The 17,161-nt window shown below is 41.0% G+C and overlaps 1 protein-coding gene across 4 annotated transcripts in view; it reads left to right on the top strand.

The window, feature by feature from the left end:
- LOC103146016 (triple functional domain protein) overlaps positions 1-17,161 on the top strand; it is a 96,687-nt gene that overhangs the window by 9,351 nt on the left and 70,175 nt on the right. For 2 of the 4 annotated variants that reach the window (XM_016677217.1, XM_007563719.2), the window contains exon 2: positions 5,701-5,751. In XM_016677217.1, coding sequence (XP_016532703.1) covers positions 5,701-5,751 — 51 coding nt within the window. Of the gene's footprint in view, positions 1-2; positions 86-5,700; positions 5,752-13,199; positions 13,285-17,161 lie in introns of those variants that run through there. The other 2 variants (XM_016677215.1, XM_016677216.1) reach the window with 2 other exon arrangements.

Here is a 17,161-nt window from a genome sequence, read left to right as displayed (position 1 = left end):
AAACTGGAACCAGAGAGGGGAAAGAGTGGTGCAGGCGGTAAAGAGAAACATGGAGAGAAGATGGAAAAGAGGGAGAAGACAGGAGGTATGTTGTTGGGCGGGTGGTGGGAGGGGGGGGATCACATTTTTGCAGAGAAATCTCTTTCTTTGCATATTCCTCTCTGAAAAGCATAAATAACAACCCCGAGAGTGTGAATAGCGATGCAGATGTGTAGAGAGAGTTGAGTAAGTCTGTTTAGAACCGAGTAGAAACAAAGAAGAGGAAGTGTAGTGCCAGCCTGAGTAAACAGTTTCAGCTTAATGAATAGCGTCACCGTTACTATAGAGTTATCTCTCAATTGATTAGAATTGGTGGAAAAGATAAAATTGCCAAAAGGGTCTCCGCTGCTATTTTTAAGAGTATAGAGACTGAACCAAACTGGGACAAGTCCTTAAAGACCATTGCACTCGTTTTTCTTTGGGTCTCTCTGGTGCATTCAAAACTGCCTTCTCACCGCTGCCCTCCCCTATCACTCGCAATTCCTCATTCTTATTCTCACTACCGTTTTCACATCTTTTTTGTTTTCCCCCTGAAACTACGGAGCTAGAATGCCATAGACACTGATCCGGTCAGTGGCTTGTAGAAAATCCAACTGTCAACGGCAGGAGGTCTTTGAGATCGTCGCCTGGCGGTCCTGGTTCAGGCTGGCTCCCCGTGGCACTGATCTTCACAGCAGAGCTGAAGATTTTTCATCTTGGCCACCTAACAGGGCCAGTCTCACTCCTGGGATCCATTTTGAGGGCACACAGTATGATTGCATCGACAGTTTGCCAATTGAGAGTTTCTGTACAAAAGAGTTCACGCTGTAGCCTGATTAAGGGGCTTTAAGCACATCTGTCACACAATTACGAATTGACCTTCTCGTTGGGCAATCTTTGCTACAAAAAACATACAAGACAATTTGCGAATTCTCTGGGTTAAGATTTATTTACGATCAATGCTAAAGTGAACAGTTCAATTTACAGGAACAATCTGGAACTTGTAAGCAATTACAGACTTTTTTTTTTTTCAGTCAAGCTAAGGTCCACAAAGATTTACTAATGCTTAACTGAGCTAAAGATTTATTTCACATCACCAAATATTCTGTTGCTCCAGCCTTAAAATTATTTTAAATGCATTTTTTTATTTGCACAACAAAAAAGTTTTACGTAATTGTGATTAAGTTTCATTGAGTCTAAATGCATAGTATTGTACTCGTACTCGTATTAGGGCTGCAACTAACAGTTATTTTAGTAATCAATGATTCTATCGATTCTGATAATGAATTAATTAATCGTATAAAAAAATTGGGACATTCTACAGATTTTTCATTTCCACCACTTTTTTTGTACAATATTAAAAATACATTAACAGATTCAATAAAGAAGTAACCCAATTCCTCTTTTAAATAAGGAAATATATTTTATTACCTATAATGTAATTACATAGCATCCTTTTAGTCAATGTGAATTAGATGAAGCTAAAACCATCCCACTTGAGGACTTTTGGGTAAAAAATATTTACAGACGAATGTTTTTATTTTTACCTTAAATGCAAAATGTACATATTTGCTTATTTTCAATTACTAAATCAGTTGACGATCATTTCAATTGAATTAATCAGATTAATTCATCACGATTAATCGTTTCACAAAGTATCATAAATCTCTTCATTCTCTCTCTCTCTCCAGGTATGTCATATTAGTTTCTAGTGTGATTTGCCAAACCATAAAATGTCTTGAATGAATGACCTCTTACTCAACATGTTGCTACCCACGCCTCCCCTTGACATTTGCGTCTTTTGTCTGACCCCTGCAGCTGTGTCCTTGAAAACAACAGCTGATTACTCACTGTTTTTGCGCCACACACCTCGAGTTCAGTCAGCATGAGCCACACGATTAGTAAATTTCCAAATGAAAGGGAGAGATGGAGGGAAGGGGGGTCCGTTCCTATTTCTGCGTGAGTCAAATGATGAGTGGGCCTGCCGAGAAGGGGAAGTGTGGGAGGCCCACAGAAAGGGTGGTCTCCAGTTGACGCGGGCGCAGAGACAGAAACGGTGTGTGTTTGGGACGAGAGCGGGCCGTCTGTAGAAGAGGAGCTCGCTCTAAGGACACAGTGTGGCCAGTGTTTATCTGGGCTGAAGTCTAGGTGGGTTCGCTGTCGGGAGACCAGAGAGGGATTGGATGTTTTACAGGACTGAACCCGACGCGTTTGTCTCTTTAACGGCCGTTTGAACATCTGTGAGATCTCTCCGGCTTTATCCAAACAGCTTGAGTGACGTTTCAGGGGGTTGCTTGTGTTGCCTGTCACGGAGCGAGAGTGTATATCTTCTCTTAACGGGCCCTGTCCTGGAGGAAAAAGCCTCCACTTGTGGCAGCACGAGTCTCTTTAAGCACACATGCATTATGCATAGTTTTCCTTTTGTCCATGCATGTTTGACTTCCTGCCCAAAGACAAGTCCTACTGTTTAGATTGTGGCCAACCTCTAAATGCAGTCTGGCATTACATGGTTTCACACAACGGCTTAAGTGCTCTTCTTTGGCATTGCAAATATGTGAAGTATGCAGGTCTGTCTCGTGCCTCCTTTTGTCTCTTTCTTTCTCTTTCTTTCTCTGCACCTTTATCCTTTTCATTCCTTTTGAGGTTTTCCCAGGTAGCCGGTCTTAGAGAACATTCCCTTGGGATCTTGGCATTTCTCTTAGAGTTCGAGTTGCCTTTTTTGTGTGTGTTTTTGTACAAGACTTTGGCATTGGTTGTTGTCGCAATCAAGTACGCTCTTGTGCCAGTTTCTGTGTATTCCTCTGTTCTATTTTCATTGCTTGGGAATCGCCAAAGGCAAAAATTCTACTAAATTTCACCTTCCCTGAATAGTCTCCTACGTTATGTGCCAGTTTTCCCTTGGTTTGCAGCAAAAAGTTTTGGCAGAGTTGTTGTCTGTTGGTCTTTTAAGGCAAATTGATAAATCCTGCAGACGGAGCACATGGCTGAAATAAGCTTTTATTTACATGTCAAATGTGTGGCTAATTCAGGCTGCAAGAGAGCGAGAGAAAGCAAGACTTGGATTTAGAAATGTTGGCCTCCTTTTGGAGATTTTAGAATCTTCATTCTTGAGGTAAAATATATGAAAAATCCTACTGCTAATGGTAATTTTAATAATAACCACACTATTCCCTAATCTAAAAAAATGGCCTCTTTGTAATCCATTTGGCTTTATGTTAGAAATCGTAGTAAAATTCTGTTTTACAATAAATTCTCTCACACATGGATGAGGCGTGAAGTTGCCTGTGCTCCTGATGGAACACTAAGCTAAAAATGTTTTGAATGTTAATTAATCTTCATATGTTATGATTCTTTTTTTTTCATTTTTCAATGTTTATTAAATCCTTCAACAATGAAACGTACAGTGATATCAATATTAACAATATCAGCACTGTAAAGAATACAACATTAGGTAATTATACAGAGAAGGACTTAGCTTTTAACATTTTCTCCCCTAAACCCCTCCCAATCCTCCCATACTCCCCCTGTCAACCAGTCAGAGCTAAAGCAAAGGGGAAAAAAATATGTACACACACACATTGTATCTATTTATTTTGGACCCCTGTTATTTGAATCTCTCCTCTCTAGTTTTAAGAATGATTCCCATGTACTCTGATATGCCTCAAACTGGCCATTTATTTCGTATCCATCTTTCGTAAGAGGCGGTCTCTGAAAGTGCTGTATACCATTCTGTATAGGTAGGGATATTTTGGTCTTTCCAGTGTATATGTTATGATTCTTGAAGAGAAATCGGAACGCCGATGTTGGCCAAGCTCTGCACTGGTGGCAAATGATTCTATAAAACAGATGGAAAGACCCTGGCACTTGTCTGTTACTCTTGGATGTTCCTGAAGTTAGAATATTATTTGTGCCTGGGGGAAAAGTTGTTAAACTAACAAAGCTTTTGATATGGATCTGATAATTCAAAAATAATGATTTACATTTGATGTAAAATGTCCTAACAACAACTGAAGCCAAAAATTGATACAAATCAGAAAGATAATGTAAAATATGAAGGCATACACTGATAAAAAGCCGATACGCCTTGATATCTAACCCAAACTTTTAACATCCAGGCAATATATCAGCTGTTCAATAACCCAGGTGCTGTAGCTGGATAAGCTCCATCTCCACCCATTTGCTGTAGGAACAAACAGGAAGTAGTTGACCTTAGTCAGAGCAGAGGGAGCATGTGCCACACAGTCAGTGGGGCCAACACGCAGTTTGTTTACATGTCGGCAGCACATGACGCTGACTGTGTCCTCGCCTCAGTCCCGGCAGCAGCCGCCCGCTTGCCAGAGCTATAGGCTCCATCAATGAGCCGATTGTTGTCGCGAGCCGAGGATCCGCTCTTCCCCAGTCATGAGGTGCAGGGGGCCGGGGAGACGAGTCGTGTGTAATCTGCTGCAGACTGACCCTGGAGAGGAAGCTTTATCAGAACACTGCTGCTGTACACCAAGATGGCTTTCTTAGTTGTTTTTATTTTTACTGTGGTTGATGAGGTCACATAAATGGGGCTTATTTCAGCTCTGTTAGTACAAAAATAGTTCTGAAAACTTAATATTCACCAGAAAATTGGGGACAAATGCAATAATTATTTTGTTTTTTTTTTTATAACCTATCTCCATTTTTAGGTTTGATCTTTCTTTATCTTCATTTCCTTGTGCCTCTCCTACTTTCTCTTCATTCTATTTTAACTTTCTTGTCCTTTGTTTCTTCCTTCCTTGGGTCTTTCCTTCCCTTCCTTCCTTCATTTTCTCTTTCCTTCCTCCCACCCTCCCTACATCTTTTTTTGTCTTCTTTGTTTTTTCCTTTTTCATTCTCTCGTTTGCTCTTTTGTCTTCTCTCGTTCATTTCTTTTGTTTTTGTTCATTCTTTCTTGTTCATTTATTCGTTCTTTTTTGTTTTTTCATTTGTTCTTGTTTGTTCGTTCTTTCTTTTTATTGTCGCTTTCATTCATTTTTTTCCTCGTTCTTTTAAACATTTGTTCTTTCATTCTTTGTCTAATTCTTTTCTTTTCCTACGCAAACACACCTGTGGGACATGTTTCTAAAAATTTTTAAAAATTATATCATAATACCAAAATAATCCACCAGCTACTGTAAATATTCCAGAGGTATTAAGAATTGTACCAGTTGGGTTTTTCTTCTTTTCAACACAATTACTTAACATTTGATTTTCTTTTTCTACCCTAAAAATATTCTCAATTTCAAAGTACATTTTTCTAAAATGTCTCATTGTGAGATGCTGCTGCTGCTGTGACAGATCAATCACTAATAATCTGTTGTTGTTCCTTTGTCAGGAGGTAAATAAACTGCGTGTGTGTGTTCGTGTCAGCAGGACGACGTTTCTGATCAGCTGATACTTTTTTGATAGGCTTAGCTTCGCCGCGTTAGCTGCATGCTAACCTGTGAGCCGGCTCTTTGTTTTTGACGCGGATTGAAATGCCAGACCAATTACAACGCGGATTGTTTACTTCTAAGACGATTGAGCGGCGTGTTTCCTGACATTTCAGCTGCAGTTGTGTGTTGTGGACGCGCTAATTGAATATTTTTCTCTGTCGACGCTAAGATTACATGAACCTATTAAATCGAATCGGTTCTGTTTCTTCTTATTATTAATGTTTTATTTTTGTGTCTGCAGATGGATCCCTCCCTAAAGAGCCAAAAGGAGAGGTGTCGAGCCAGATAGCAGGTAACACACGCATGCGCGCGCGCGCGCACACACACACACACACACACACACACACACACACACACACAGGAATACAGACATGATGTCTTGCTGCTTCGTTTCACCCTTGTCTTGTCTACAGAGGACAGATGTGTGTTATTGATGGTGAAAGTAAAACATGTCGCACACACTCGCATGCAAGCAGCATTAATAATGCATTGTGACAGTGACAGGTCATTGTCCTCCGAATCCCTGACATCTCCTTGGTATTCCGCCTCTTCCCTCTCCTCCCACAGCGATCTTGGGCAGACGAATGGGTGGCCATCTTCTGTGCCGTCTGCTCTGTTATCATTTATTAACTCTGTGAGCCTTTCAATAAGCTTTTCATTCTTTCACCAACACTTGTGGTGGCTGTTATTAATGTCACTACAGAGCTCGGCGTACTCCTGTGTCTTCCTTAGTTTTGATGAGATTTCTTCGGTTTTAAAAATCTACCACTTGACTTGATGTTTTACACAGTTGCTCGCCCAAACAGGAAGTTTTCTAGTTTTCTGAAGACACTAATATAGGACCAAAAAAATGTCTGTCATTGGTCTGAAAGTATAGTTAGTGTTGCTAACTTCAGAGTAGAGAGAGAGAGAGATGAAAATCTCAAACCCAAGATCCAAAGGAGGACAATGAGTTGGCAGGTTGCTTCAAAGCCTCGGGGACTTCAGAGAGGCAGCCTCAGTCTGAACAGAAGGAAAGGGACCGAATGAAGGAATCTGAATGTGACGTTTGATCTGTCGGAAATCTGCACTTGTTATTTATAATCAAAAGGATGATTAAGGGTTTCAAAGTGCTGTGTTGAAGTATTTGCATCTATATATTTATTGGAAACATTACAACCACAAACATCACTGCTTACTGATAAATACTGATGTTCTCGTGGAGAAAGTGTTGACGAAAATAGTAAAAATTAATATTTCAGTAAGTTTTTTTTTTTTAGCAATAATTGAAATTCATTGAGACAATGATGAATAAAAATTCTCATCATAAGAAATTTCTCACGATAAATGATAAACGATTGGACCCAGCGACCCAAACACTGCCCACTGCCCAGGTTTATAAGGGTGATGTGTTGTGTAAATTTTCTGCCACAGTTGGCACTTTTGGGGCCTAAAAGATAAGTTTTTGTCTAATCCGACCAGAACACGTTCTGTGGTTCCTGAGTCTCCTCTATGGGGCTTGTAGCAAGCTGCAATTAGAACATCAGTCATAACATTTTCTTTTACTTTTCAGCTTGTTGTTTGTGAAAGCATGTATATTTTTCTTCCTCTTCACAGTTACAATCCATTTAGTGTCGACCGGTTACAGAAAAAAACCTAAAGGGATACAGTAAAGTTTGCAGTAGTAATGTGAATAAATGTGGGAACGTATAAGAGGTATGAATACTTTTGTGTGATGCAGTTAGAGCCTCTGGGCCTTCACAGATTTTTGGTGTCATTGCTGTTTGGCAGCTTGTACTAGAAAGGACTACAAAAGGAAAAACTAATCCTAGTATAAAATATAGATCGGCTCTTCTGTTGAGTGTGTGCGGGCTCACTGTTTGGCCTCCAGATGGCGCTTTTCAGCAGCTTGAAAACAATTAGGTTTGCATCGGTTGGACCTGCAAGCGGCCTCTGACTGTGAACGTTAATAAATCTCTTTAGAAATCTCGCAGGTGAACCTCACCCAGGGAGGCAGGAAACGACAAAAACAAAAAAACAAAAAAAGGAGAGTGTTCGAGGATCTTTAATCGATGAAATGCAAACAGAGCCTCGTTCTTTGTCTCGTCACGGCTCATCAAACAGAGGTGGTGGCAAAAGACCCGGATAAATGAACTGCTGGCACCGATAACAAGCGGTCTTTCAACTCGGTCTCTTTTCCACAGTCCCCCCTCTTCCCCGCTCCACCAGCTCTCCTGCTGTGTTTGGGTCGCTGGGGTAACCCTGGCCTGTTTCTCCCTCAGTTAGACTACCCTGCTATTAGAGGTCTGGATAAGACGGAGAGAGCAGAAAGAAAGCGAAGACGGTCTGCCGTCAGTTCTGATTTCTTCCAGGGCAGAAGTTGGTTCTTCGGGGGAATTTAGACAAAACATAAAATACAAATATGTTTTATGTCCGAACTGTTAAGTCTTTCTAGAATTTACAAAGACAGTAACGTCTAAATAAATCTGTCAAAATAGAATAGAAAGTAATTATATACGCATACCTGTCGAGTCTCCCGTTTTGGTCGGGAAACCACCGGTTTTTACCCCACTTTCCTGCCGTGTTCCCGTAGTATATCCTCTCTTACACCCCGCCTCCCTCCTGCTCTAACGGAAGCACCGGACGTCGTCATTTCCCCTACCTGGTCCAAAACCTGACAGGTGTTTTGTTTGTTACCGACCGCGTGTGTGCTTTAGTGTTTTTTGACAGGAACTCGTCTGTTTCGGGCCAAGCTGAACCAGCAGGTCGTAATTAGATGTTCCTTCTTGTTGACTGGTCACTCACTTGTTAGCTCGTGTACAGTGGCATAACCAGTGCCAGCTGGACTCCACAGTGAACGCATTGTTACCGTGGCACAGCTGTGCGTGAGAGCCCGTCGGCCAATCAGATTAGCTCGTCTTGCTTCTGCGGAGCGCAGTAGCACAACCGGTGCCACGGCCAGTCGGAGCCTCTTTATTAGGCCAGAAAAGTGGGGCAGGAGCCGTCAGAGGTACAGTGGACTAGTGATAGCTAAGGCAGGGTGAGGAGAGTGAGTCAGTGGCAGACTGCGATGATGTAATGGAAATTATATTTTTAACAAATTAGGAGGATAACTGTTTATTCGGAATGTGGCGAGAGTTAAGGTGCAAAATTTATGCAATTTAGGGAATTTATTCGATACTGCAAAGACTCAAACGTGGCGTTTGATAAACAGATTTGAAACCTGCACTTACATCGACTTCTTTTTCTGTAGTGTCGTAGTCTGGTTTTCTTGGAAATGGGTGTACTATGATTCACATCCTACTGTCACTTTGCAAACAACGCCATACATTTACAGTCACACAGACATTTTTTTTTTTTTATTAGTAAAGACCAGTAAGAACATTTGTTACAAAAACGACAAGTGTCGAGCAGAAAACTGTCTTTAAGCAACCAAAAAGTTCAGATTCAGGTAAAAGCAATAAACATTTGACAGCAAACATTCACACTACCATAAAGCCTTTCGGAAAGTAGTCAGGGGCGAAGAAGAAAAGTTTTGGAGAGATGGAGGTGCAAAACTTAATGAAAACGGGAGCAGGAGAGTGAATCACTCATGGCTGAGATGCGGCCGGTAACAAGGTGATTATTTGACAGGTGAAAAAGAAGACTGGATTCAGTCGACTCGCTGAAGATTTCTCCATGGCACTCACAGTTCCAGGACCTTATTTAGCAGAAATTCTGTGAAAAAGGCCTCAGAGGAATAGTGAGTAAAATAACCTGTTTGCAAGAAGAAGAAGAAGAAAGGGGGGAAAAAAAAGAGAAAATCCTTTCGACAATAACAGAAAATCTCACTGATGCAGGAGGCATTTTCAAAACAAATGTTTTCTTAGGCTTGGCCATTTTAGATACGGAGACGGATTATTTCAGTTCTTTTTTTTGTTCTTGTTGCAACAAGAAGAGTTCAGTCTATTAGATGGGCATGTAAAGATGTCTGGTTTAGTGTGTGTTGAATTGGCCATATGTTTTGGATCATTCGTACACTGAAGTGCTCTATAATGTCCCAGTTTCAGTTTGCTGACAGTCTATCAGATTATTTATTCAAAATCTGCTATTTGAAGCAGCTAATGATGCCATGGATTCATATAGCATTCCCACAACCTATAAAACTAAAACAGTGCTACTTCCTTCTTCACGAATTCTAAACAAAAATGGAGTAGCATGAGATTTTAGCAGCTGGAGAATTTCTCTTTTGTTGTTGACGTTTCTCCCGTCAGCGTTAGACTCACGCTAGTTTTGGTTGTATTTACCCAGAAAGCCCTGCGCTGCAGTCCACTTTCTGCTTTTGGAGCGGTCTCCGGTCTGCTTGGCGTTCACATACACATTGGAACCGTGCCAGAGTTCACTTCCGTGGATTCGAGACCAAGGTTTTTTAGCCAGAGTTCGATTTCGCGTTCACACCTCCCCAAACGTACTGGACTTTCTAGACAAACGGACTGGAGTTTGATTAAAGTGGAGTAAGGAGGCCTGGCATGAATGCACAGTTTGCAAATCTGTTTTTTTTTTGTTTTTTTTTAATAAATTCTTTCTGTACTTGTTTCCGTTTGCAACTTAATCCTGATTTTTATGCGGAAGCTAAAATAATCCAACGCTTCCATCGTACATGTGGCTTGGAAAATCAAAAATTTGGAAAGTGTAAAACTTTCCACAATGAAATAAATCAATTTAAACAGTTAAAATTAGATTAATTCCTTTCAGATGTTTTCCCATGTTGAAGCAGCAGGGCTCGTAGAAGAAAAAATCTATCCTGTCCAGTATCTTTTTTTTTTTTTAAAATCCAGGCTTTACCCGTGAGCGGGTCGGAGGGGTTGTGCTGTCGACGCGCTATTCCTATCCCCTCCTTCAACCTCAGAAAAATCCTTGCTATTCCCACACATCCCTCAACTTGGAATTTCTGGCATGATGTGAACGTGGGAAGTCCGGAGCTACACACACGCACACATAAACGCGCGCTTGGTTCTGGTTCCTCCCAAGTTACGCCAGCTGGCCCAGGACCAGATTGACCCAGTCAGCTGCTTTGGAGCCATTAAGAGATTGAGCCTGTGTGTTACTACCCTTTAATCAAACGGAGAAGATTGAGCAAGAGCTTCCATTTGTCGGCATATTTTCTCCTCACCGCCTCAGCTGACTGCACCACCCGACCCGTCTGTCCCCATCCAGGCAGCTGTTGTGTTTCCCATCGCCCCTCCGACCCCCCCCCCTCTTTTCTAAACATGGACGCTGTCCGGTGCCGCCACCCTGAAGTATTTGTCGCAATCACGTAGTAAGCTTGTTTACATTGAGTGCTTTGTTGTCGCATGTGCAAGTTAATGCCCACTTGACCCCTCGGAGGAAGTCTCCGAGGTGAGCAGAGTGTTGACATATTCTGAGACAGAACGGGAACCCGACCCAGGGACGGTCGCGGCCCGGAACGGTGAGCCCTTAACTCTGGGTCGTTTTCTGCGAGGTATGATGGACATGTCTGGCATTTCGCTCTCATCTCTTGCCCTCTCTCTGACTCACGGGGCGCAGCCTTAGTGACAATAGCCGCATTTCACACCCTCCGCACAAGTCCCTTCACCCCGCGAAGCATTGGGACTCTGTTGTTTGGGTAAAAACCGATCCGGGTTTAGTTTTGTCTTGCGGGGAAGATCAGAGCTGTAGCAGTTCACTTTAGTCTTTTCAAGAAGATTCCTGGCATGGATTTAAGGCCGGACCAATGTTTTAAATGTACTCACCATTGTTAAGGTAAACGCTGCTAAAATCTACGGTAAGCCAAAGAGACACTGGGAAATAAAAGTATTTGTTGTTCCTTTATTTCTGTCTGCTTCTGAATTTCAGTGATTCAGTTTTTTTTCTTCCTTTGGAGGCTTTAAAAAACATACAAGAAATAATGTGCTGCAATTTCTTTGATAGAGTTATTAGTTTATAAATTAAAGACAAAAATGAAGGAATTACAAGATTGTTTCCATTTGTCCATCAAAGATCTTTTTCATGTGGGGATAAAAACACAGTGAAAATTCATCTAACTAGCAAAATCTATGCTGGGCAAGCAGATGAATGCATGGCAACTGCTTTAGATGCAATACATAAAAAGCAAAAGTAAGATTTATAGCAGGTGTGTGTGTGAATTTAATATTTCTGCATAAACACCTTAAGCAGTTTTCTATTGAGAAAGAGTTTCTATAACAATATAATTTAAGTCATTTGTTCTTATTTGGCATGATGTAGAGGAGCTAATAAAATTGTGACCTGTATGTAGCCTGCAATAAATTTACAAATGAGTTTACAAAAACTCAGCACTCTTAAATCTTGATCTCATATATATATATATATATATATATATATATATATATATATATATATATATATATATATATATATAAAACAAAACATAGGCAATCTCATCTTGTATAAAACAAAAATCTCTACTCTGCTCTCCTTTATCTAAAGTGAAGTGCTCCAGATGTCTTTTGGTTCTTTTTGAAGATTTCTTTCTAAATTTCCTTTCACACAATTGTTGTGCACTGCTTGCAATTCTCTGGCAGATCACCGTTCTATAAAAAACCTGACCGGCCGATTCTGATTTTGGTCAATACAGATTTTGTAGACTGAAAAGTTGCTAAACATACTGAGAAAGTCGCTAAGTTGGCAAAGAGTGACTGATTTTCAGACTTTTACAAACGTAGGTAGGATTGGTGGATTCCAATGGAAGTATCGGCCGATTGCCAGTCTCCCAAAATCAAGGCCTTCAAGGCCTTTAGACTTTAGTTGTCGTAGTTTTGGAGGATTCTTTGAGTGTTATTCATCCTGTTAAGGCTAAGATGACCACACCAGGAAAGCGTGGCTGCTGTCTGAAATGATAGACATCAGGTAGTTTGGACCTGACCTAATGTCCCTTCCAACTATCTGTCGTGTGTTTGTGTTCTTGAGATTAGCTTGGAACACCTTTAGAACTTGATGCTTTTTATTTCTTCACAAAACCTTTGAAGTGAGTCGAGTTGCCCGGCAATAATTTATTGACTTTGTGCTCATCCCTTTTAGGGAGCTTACACACCAAATCTGCCACTTGCCTTTGTACAATCTCCAACTCTGGGTGTCCAGATTTTATTTCTTTGTCTGCTTTCCTGTAGATTGCAGATTGAAGTGAACGTAGGCCGCTGCTTTAACCACAGATAGTTTAAATGTCCACTCCATCATCCCTGGAAAGACTTGTGAGATGTTTTTGATGTTGCAGCCAAGTCCCTCCTGCACTGTAAGGACTTTTCCCCATCCACCTCAAGTCTCATGCTATGCTAAGCAGCTTCCTAGGGTTCATAAATGCAGTGCAGGCATGTTATAATTACTGCCCCTCCTACACAATTAGGATTACCCGGGGAACTCGCCTTTCCAAAAGACAGAGAGATTAGCAGCTCACCTTGTGCCACATGAAATGCACACTGGATGCAGCGGCTGGCGTGAGGTGAGGCGTCCCTCACCGTGGAAACATCTGCTTCAGCTTTTCCATGCGGACGTGCAGGGAAGCGGCAAAGAAATGCTCGGTTTTTGGTCGTCTGGAGCGCTGGAATATCTCACCTCAGGAATCCCAGGATTAGCTTTAATTGCTGTCATAGCTCTGCCCGCTGTGGGTCCCTTCAACACGTCTGCCATCCGGCGGATCAAGAGCTGAAGACAGCGGTGGACCCTTTCTCCGTCAGAGGAGCCGGATCTACGGTGACTTATGGATGTTCTTCCCGAAGGTTTATGCAAGAGTGATCAAGCATGGCTTGTTGGGCGATCAATCACAGGTGGCAGTACGCGCACACCGGCTCTGCCCTCATCCTGCTGACAGGTACCGTTTCCTGTCTGGCGAAGATGGCCAGATAAGTTAGTTTCATTGTAGCCCTGATAGATGTGGAGTTTAAACTTTCTGAAGAGAAAGTGAAAAGGGGGAAAAAAAAAAGTTGGGGAAGATGAAATAACAGAGAGAAGAGACTTGACAGTCTTTTTTAAATTTTTTTTGTTTAGTGCTTTTCCTCCTCAGTCCAGCTCATTATTCCATTGTTCCTCCATCACTCCCTGTTCAGTTTCATACACTTATTTTCCCTCAACCTAGTTATGAAGACTCAAAGATGTCTCATTAGCCTCCCATTTTTTTCCAGCTCTCCCTCTTTTTTAAGTTGTGTTTGCTCATCATTTATCCAGATATGTCTCCCTGTCCCTCTGCATGAGCTAAGTGTGTGTTTGTAAGAGAGAGTGGGTGTGACCTGGCTACTCTATATTTAGCTGCTGTGCCACTTTCTCCTGTCCCAGTGCACGGCAGAGTGCAGAAAAGTGATGAGACTTGGTTTCTAGACTTTCCTTTTTTAACCGCATGCACTGTATTAAGTGCAACATGCAGATGTGTGCCACCCGAGGCTGACGGGGCACCAATGAATCGGATGGGCGATTATTTCCTTAATTTAGGGAGGTCTCCGATCGGCCGACGTGTGAAACCAATCTTATCCACCAATCTCGTTTACCTTCGGAAAGGTCTGAAAATCAGCCACTGTCACCTTGACAGAGAGTGTTGACTAGTCAAATGTGCACATGTGCATCAGGGTTACAAAAGTTAGCCCAAGTTAGCAACTTTGTCACAATATTTAGCAATTTTTCAGACAAAAATAAAGGCAATCAGCCAAAATTAGAATTGGTAGGTCAGGTTTTGTAGAGAGATGTGATGATTGGCCAAAAAGCTGCAATCGGTGCACCTGTACCCGAGACTCTGAATTTTACAGGAGTTATTGATTAAAGTAAAGGGAAAAGCATCTAGTGCCTGTCGGGTTTATTTCGGATGTATTTTCAGAAGATTCTGTGTCGCTGAGCAAATTCTAACCCAGTGACCGTTAAATTTCACCACATAGTATCCAGCTCACACCGTTAGCGGGGTCAGTGTCTGCTGCCCTCGTACACGCAAGCAAGCACGCACACACACACACACACACACACGCACACTCTCTAACAGAAACACACTGCGGTCCTCAGCTTGTGGTCTTGTCAACATTTGTCTTTTTTTCTTCCCCCCTTGACCTTTGATTTTCCTCCTGCTCAGTGGCAGCCGGCCAGGCAGACAGCAGTTTGCGGGGCCTGATCAAACGTTGTTCCTGCTTCAGATGATAAATGGCTCAATAGTGAGAGAATCCAGACTGATCTCTTTGTTCGCTCACATGTGGGGCTAAGCTCCTCCAGCCTCTCACAGCTCCGGCGCTGCCGCATGTTACCAGCAGAAATAAATGTAGCAAATGTCATGAAATGATGGGAAGGTAAAGAAAGAAAGAGCTTTCACAATTTCAGACTCTAGGGATTTGCTGCCAGGTTTTAACCTCAACTTATTGGTCTTCACTCCATTTCCACTGAAGACTACTTTCTACTTGAGCACGCAGGGAAAAGTATTTAAGCATGCTAATTTGTTGTGTTTTCCCTTGAGAGAAGGCGGGGAACCAGTTGAGGGAGTGAAATGGAGTAAAGATAGAAACAAGTCCTGATTGTCACCAGTTTCCTCAGGTGGCAGAAGAGATTACCGTCTTATTAGCATTCTGTATTAAATACAACACTCTGCTGTGAGCAGAAGCTGGAGTTACTTCTAACTCCTTCTTTTTAATTCGGTGTTACAGACTTTAAATGTAATAACCTCAAACAAAAATGAGGTATAAAGTCATGTATAGTGACTTTCAAAATATATATATTGTATTAGGGCTGAAAGAATTAATCGCAATCAATTGACTGTAGACGTAATCCTCAACTAATTTAATGATAGATTGTTAACTTGTAGAGTTAAATTGTAGAGTAGACACTCAAAATAAAACAGACATTTACAGATAAAATAAAATCTACTCAGAAACGTAATTAATCCAAAACTGTACAAAAAACATCTACATGTTGTATTTAAGATCAAAACAACTTTGTCTGTAAATAGATTTTAGCCAAAACTCCTCAAGTGTTTTTAACTTCACCTAGTTTAGATTTACTAAAGGAATGATATGTTATTGCATTTAGGCAATTAAATGTTTCTTTTCTTTTCTTTTTTTAAGAATATAAATTGGTTATTTGCACACCTAATATTGTATGAAGCATGAAAAATCTGTTGAATGTGCCAATTTTTTATGTGAGGATAATTATTAGAATAATCTATAGATTATTAATCTAGACATAAAACACGAAAAGTCACATCACCAGTTTGGTATTATTTCAGAAAATTAACCAATAATTATCCTTATCTGCTGAAATGCTTTTGTGATGCATTTTTCTGCCATATTGTCCAGCCCTAATTTAAATATATATAAACGGTTAGCTTAATTAGCATTACGGCTTAAAAAAAAATCTGTATGCAGATCAAGTTTTTTTGTTAAGTGACAAAAAGTTGCCAACATTTCCAAATCTAGCATGCTTCATGATTTGATTTAAAGTTAACAACCTCCCCCCCCCCCAAAAAAAAGAACAACATTAAACCTTCCTGTTGTCTCCTGGATTCTCATTCTCTCTCTCAGTAGCAATCTGAATACCTCGGCCATCCCAAAAATGGTTAATGGAGTTTACTTCTCTCTGTAAGATCTACAACTAGATCTTATACAGAGTGTTATAGCAAAAGAGTGTTATCATGGTACTCCTGTAGCGCTTTAGTACCTTAGATTGAAAAAATACTGACCAGCTGTTTGTAGCTGTTATTGGCAGCAGCATAGAAGACCGACACTGACACGGATTCAGCTCTCTGCGTACGTTGGGCAGATTACTGTCGCAAAACGTCCCAGAAAAAGGACGATGTTGAGAGTAACACATCAGAGACGGTCTTGACTCAGATGTCTAAGAATAGGCAAAAGAGGAGAGAGTCTTAGTGAGGCAGAGTGCCACAGAGACACATGGGCGGACACGTCCCGTCCGGCTCATCAGTCACATTAACCAGACGTCTGCTCTGTCTGAAGGACAAAATCTGTGTTCCTGTCTGCTGAAGCTCGGATGGGAGATAATCACTTTAGGGAATGCTGTGTCTGTGCACAGCAGTTACTTAAGCAGGTTTTCACTTATTGAATATCTCCTCAACTTAAGCCCGGGATTACAATTCACACCACAACGCCCATGAGATCATCCAGTTTGACATTTATAGGGTGACGGTTAGCTGAGCTGGGTATCCTTGCCACATTATTACTATTTTATTTCTTTTGCCATTATTTTCCATATTTGCTCCAGATGTCCTTGCGTGGAAATCATATCAGTTCTTTTTTGTGCCAGGAGATTTTCACAAGAAAGCGCTGCGGTATTAGGAAGAAAGGAACTGAGTGAAGGTTCAGCCGCTAATGTGTGATTCATTACACAGTAGTGAATGAGTAAGATTAGCAGTCTGAGAAGCTGAGCTGAGGTTATTACATTTACATTCAGGGGTTTTTTTGTTAACAGTTTGCTCACTTTGATAAAAACTACTTAATTTAAAATTCCCTCACTGTTGAGAACTTCAGAGTTTGTGTGTTGAACGTGTTAATGCCTCATTTAGATAAATTATAATTAATCCATGAATGGTTTTGTGTTATTGGTATCGATGACAGTGTTGAGTTGTTCAATGATTCACCAGACATTTATAGTAATGGAAATAGAATGGGATAGCATAGAAATATCAGCAGCAAAGACAAATGGAGGCATGCAAATTTACACAAAAGCAAAAATATTAATACAGAAAGAATCAGAGACTATACAGGATC

This window comes from Poecilia formosa, unplaced genomic scaffold (assembly GCF_000485575.1).
Source record: "Poecilia formosa unplaced genomic scaffold, Poecilia_formosa-5.1.2 Scaffold150, whole genome shotgun sequence".
NCBI lineage: Eukaryota > Metazoa > Chordata > Actinopteri > Cyprinodontiformes > Poeciliidae > Poecilia > Poecilia formosa.
This window is presented reverse-complemented; position numbering and strand designations above follow the sequence as displayed.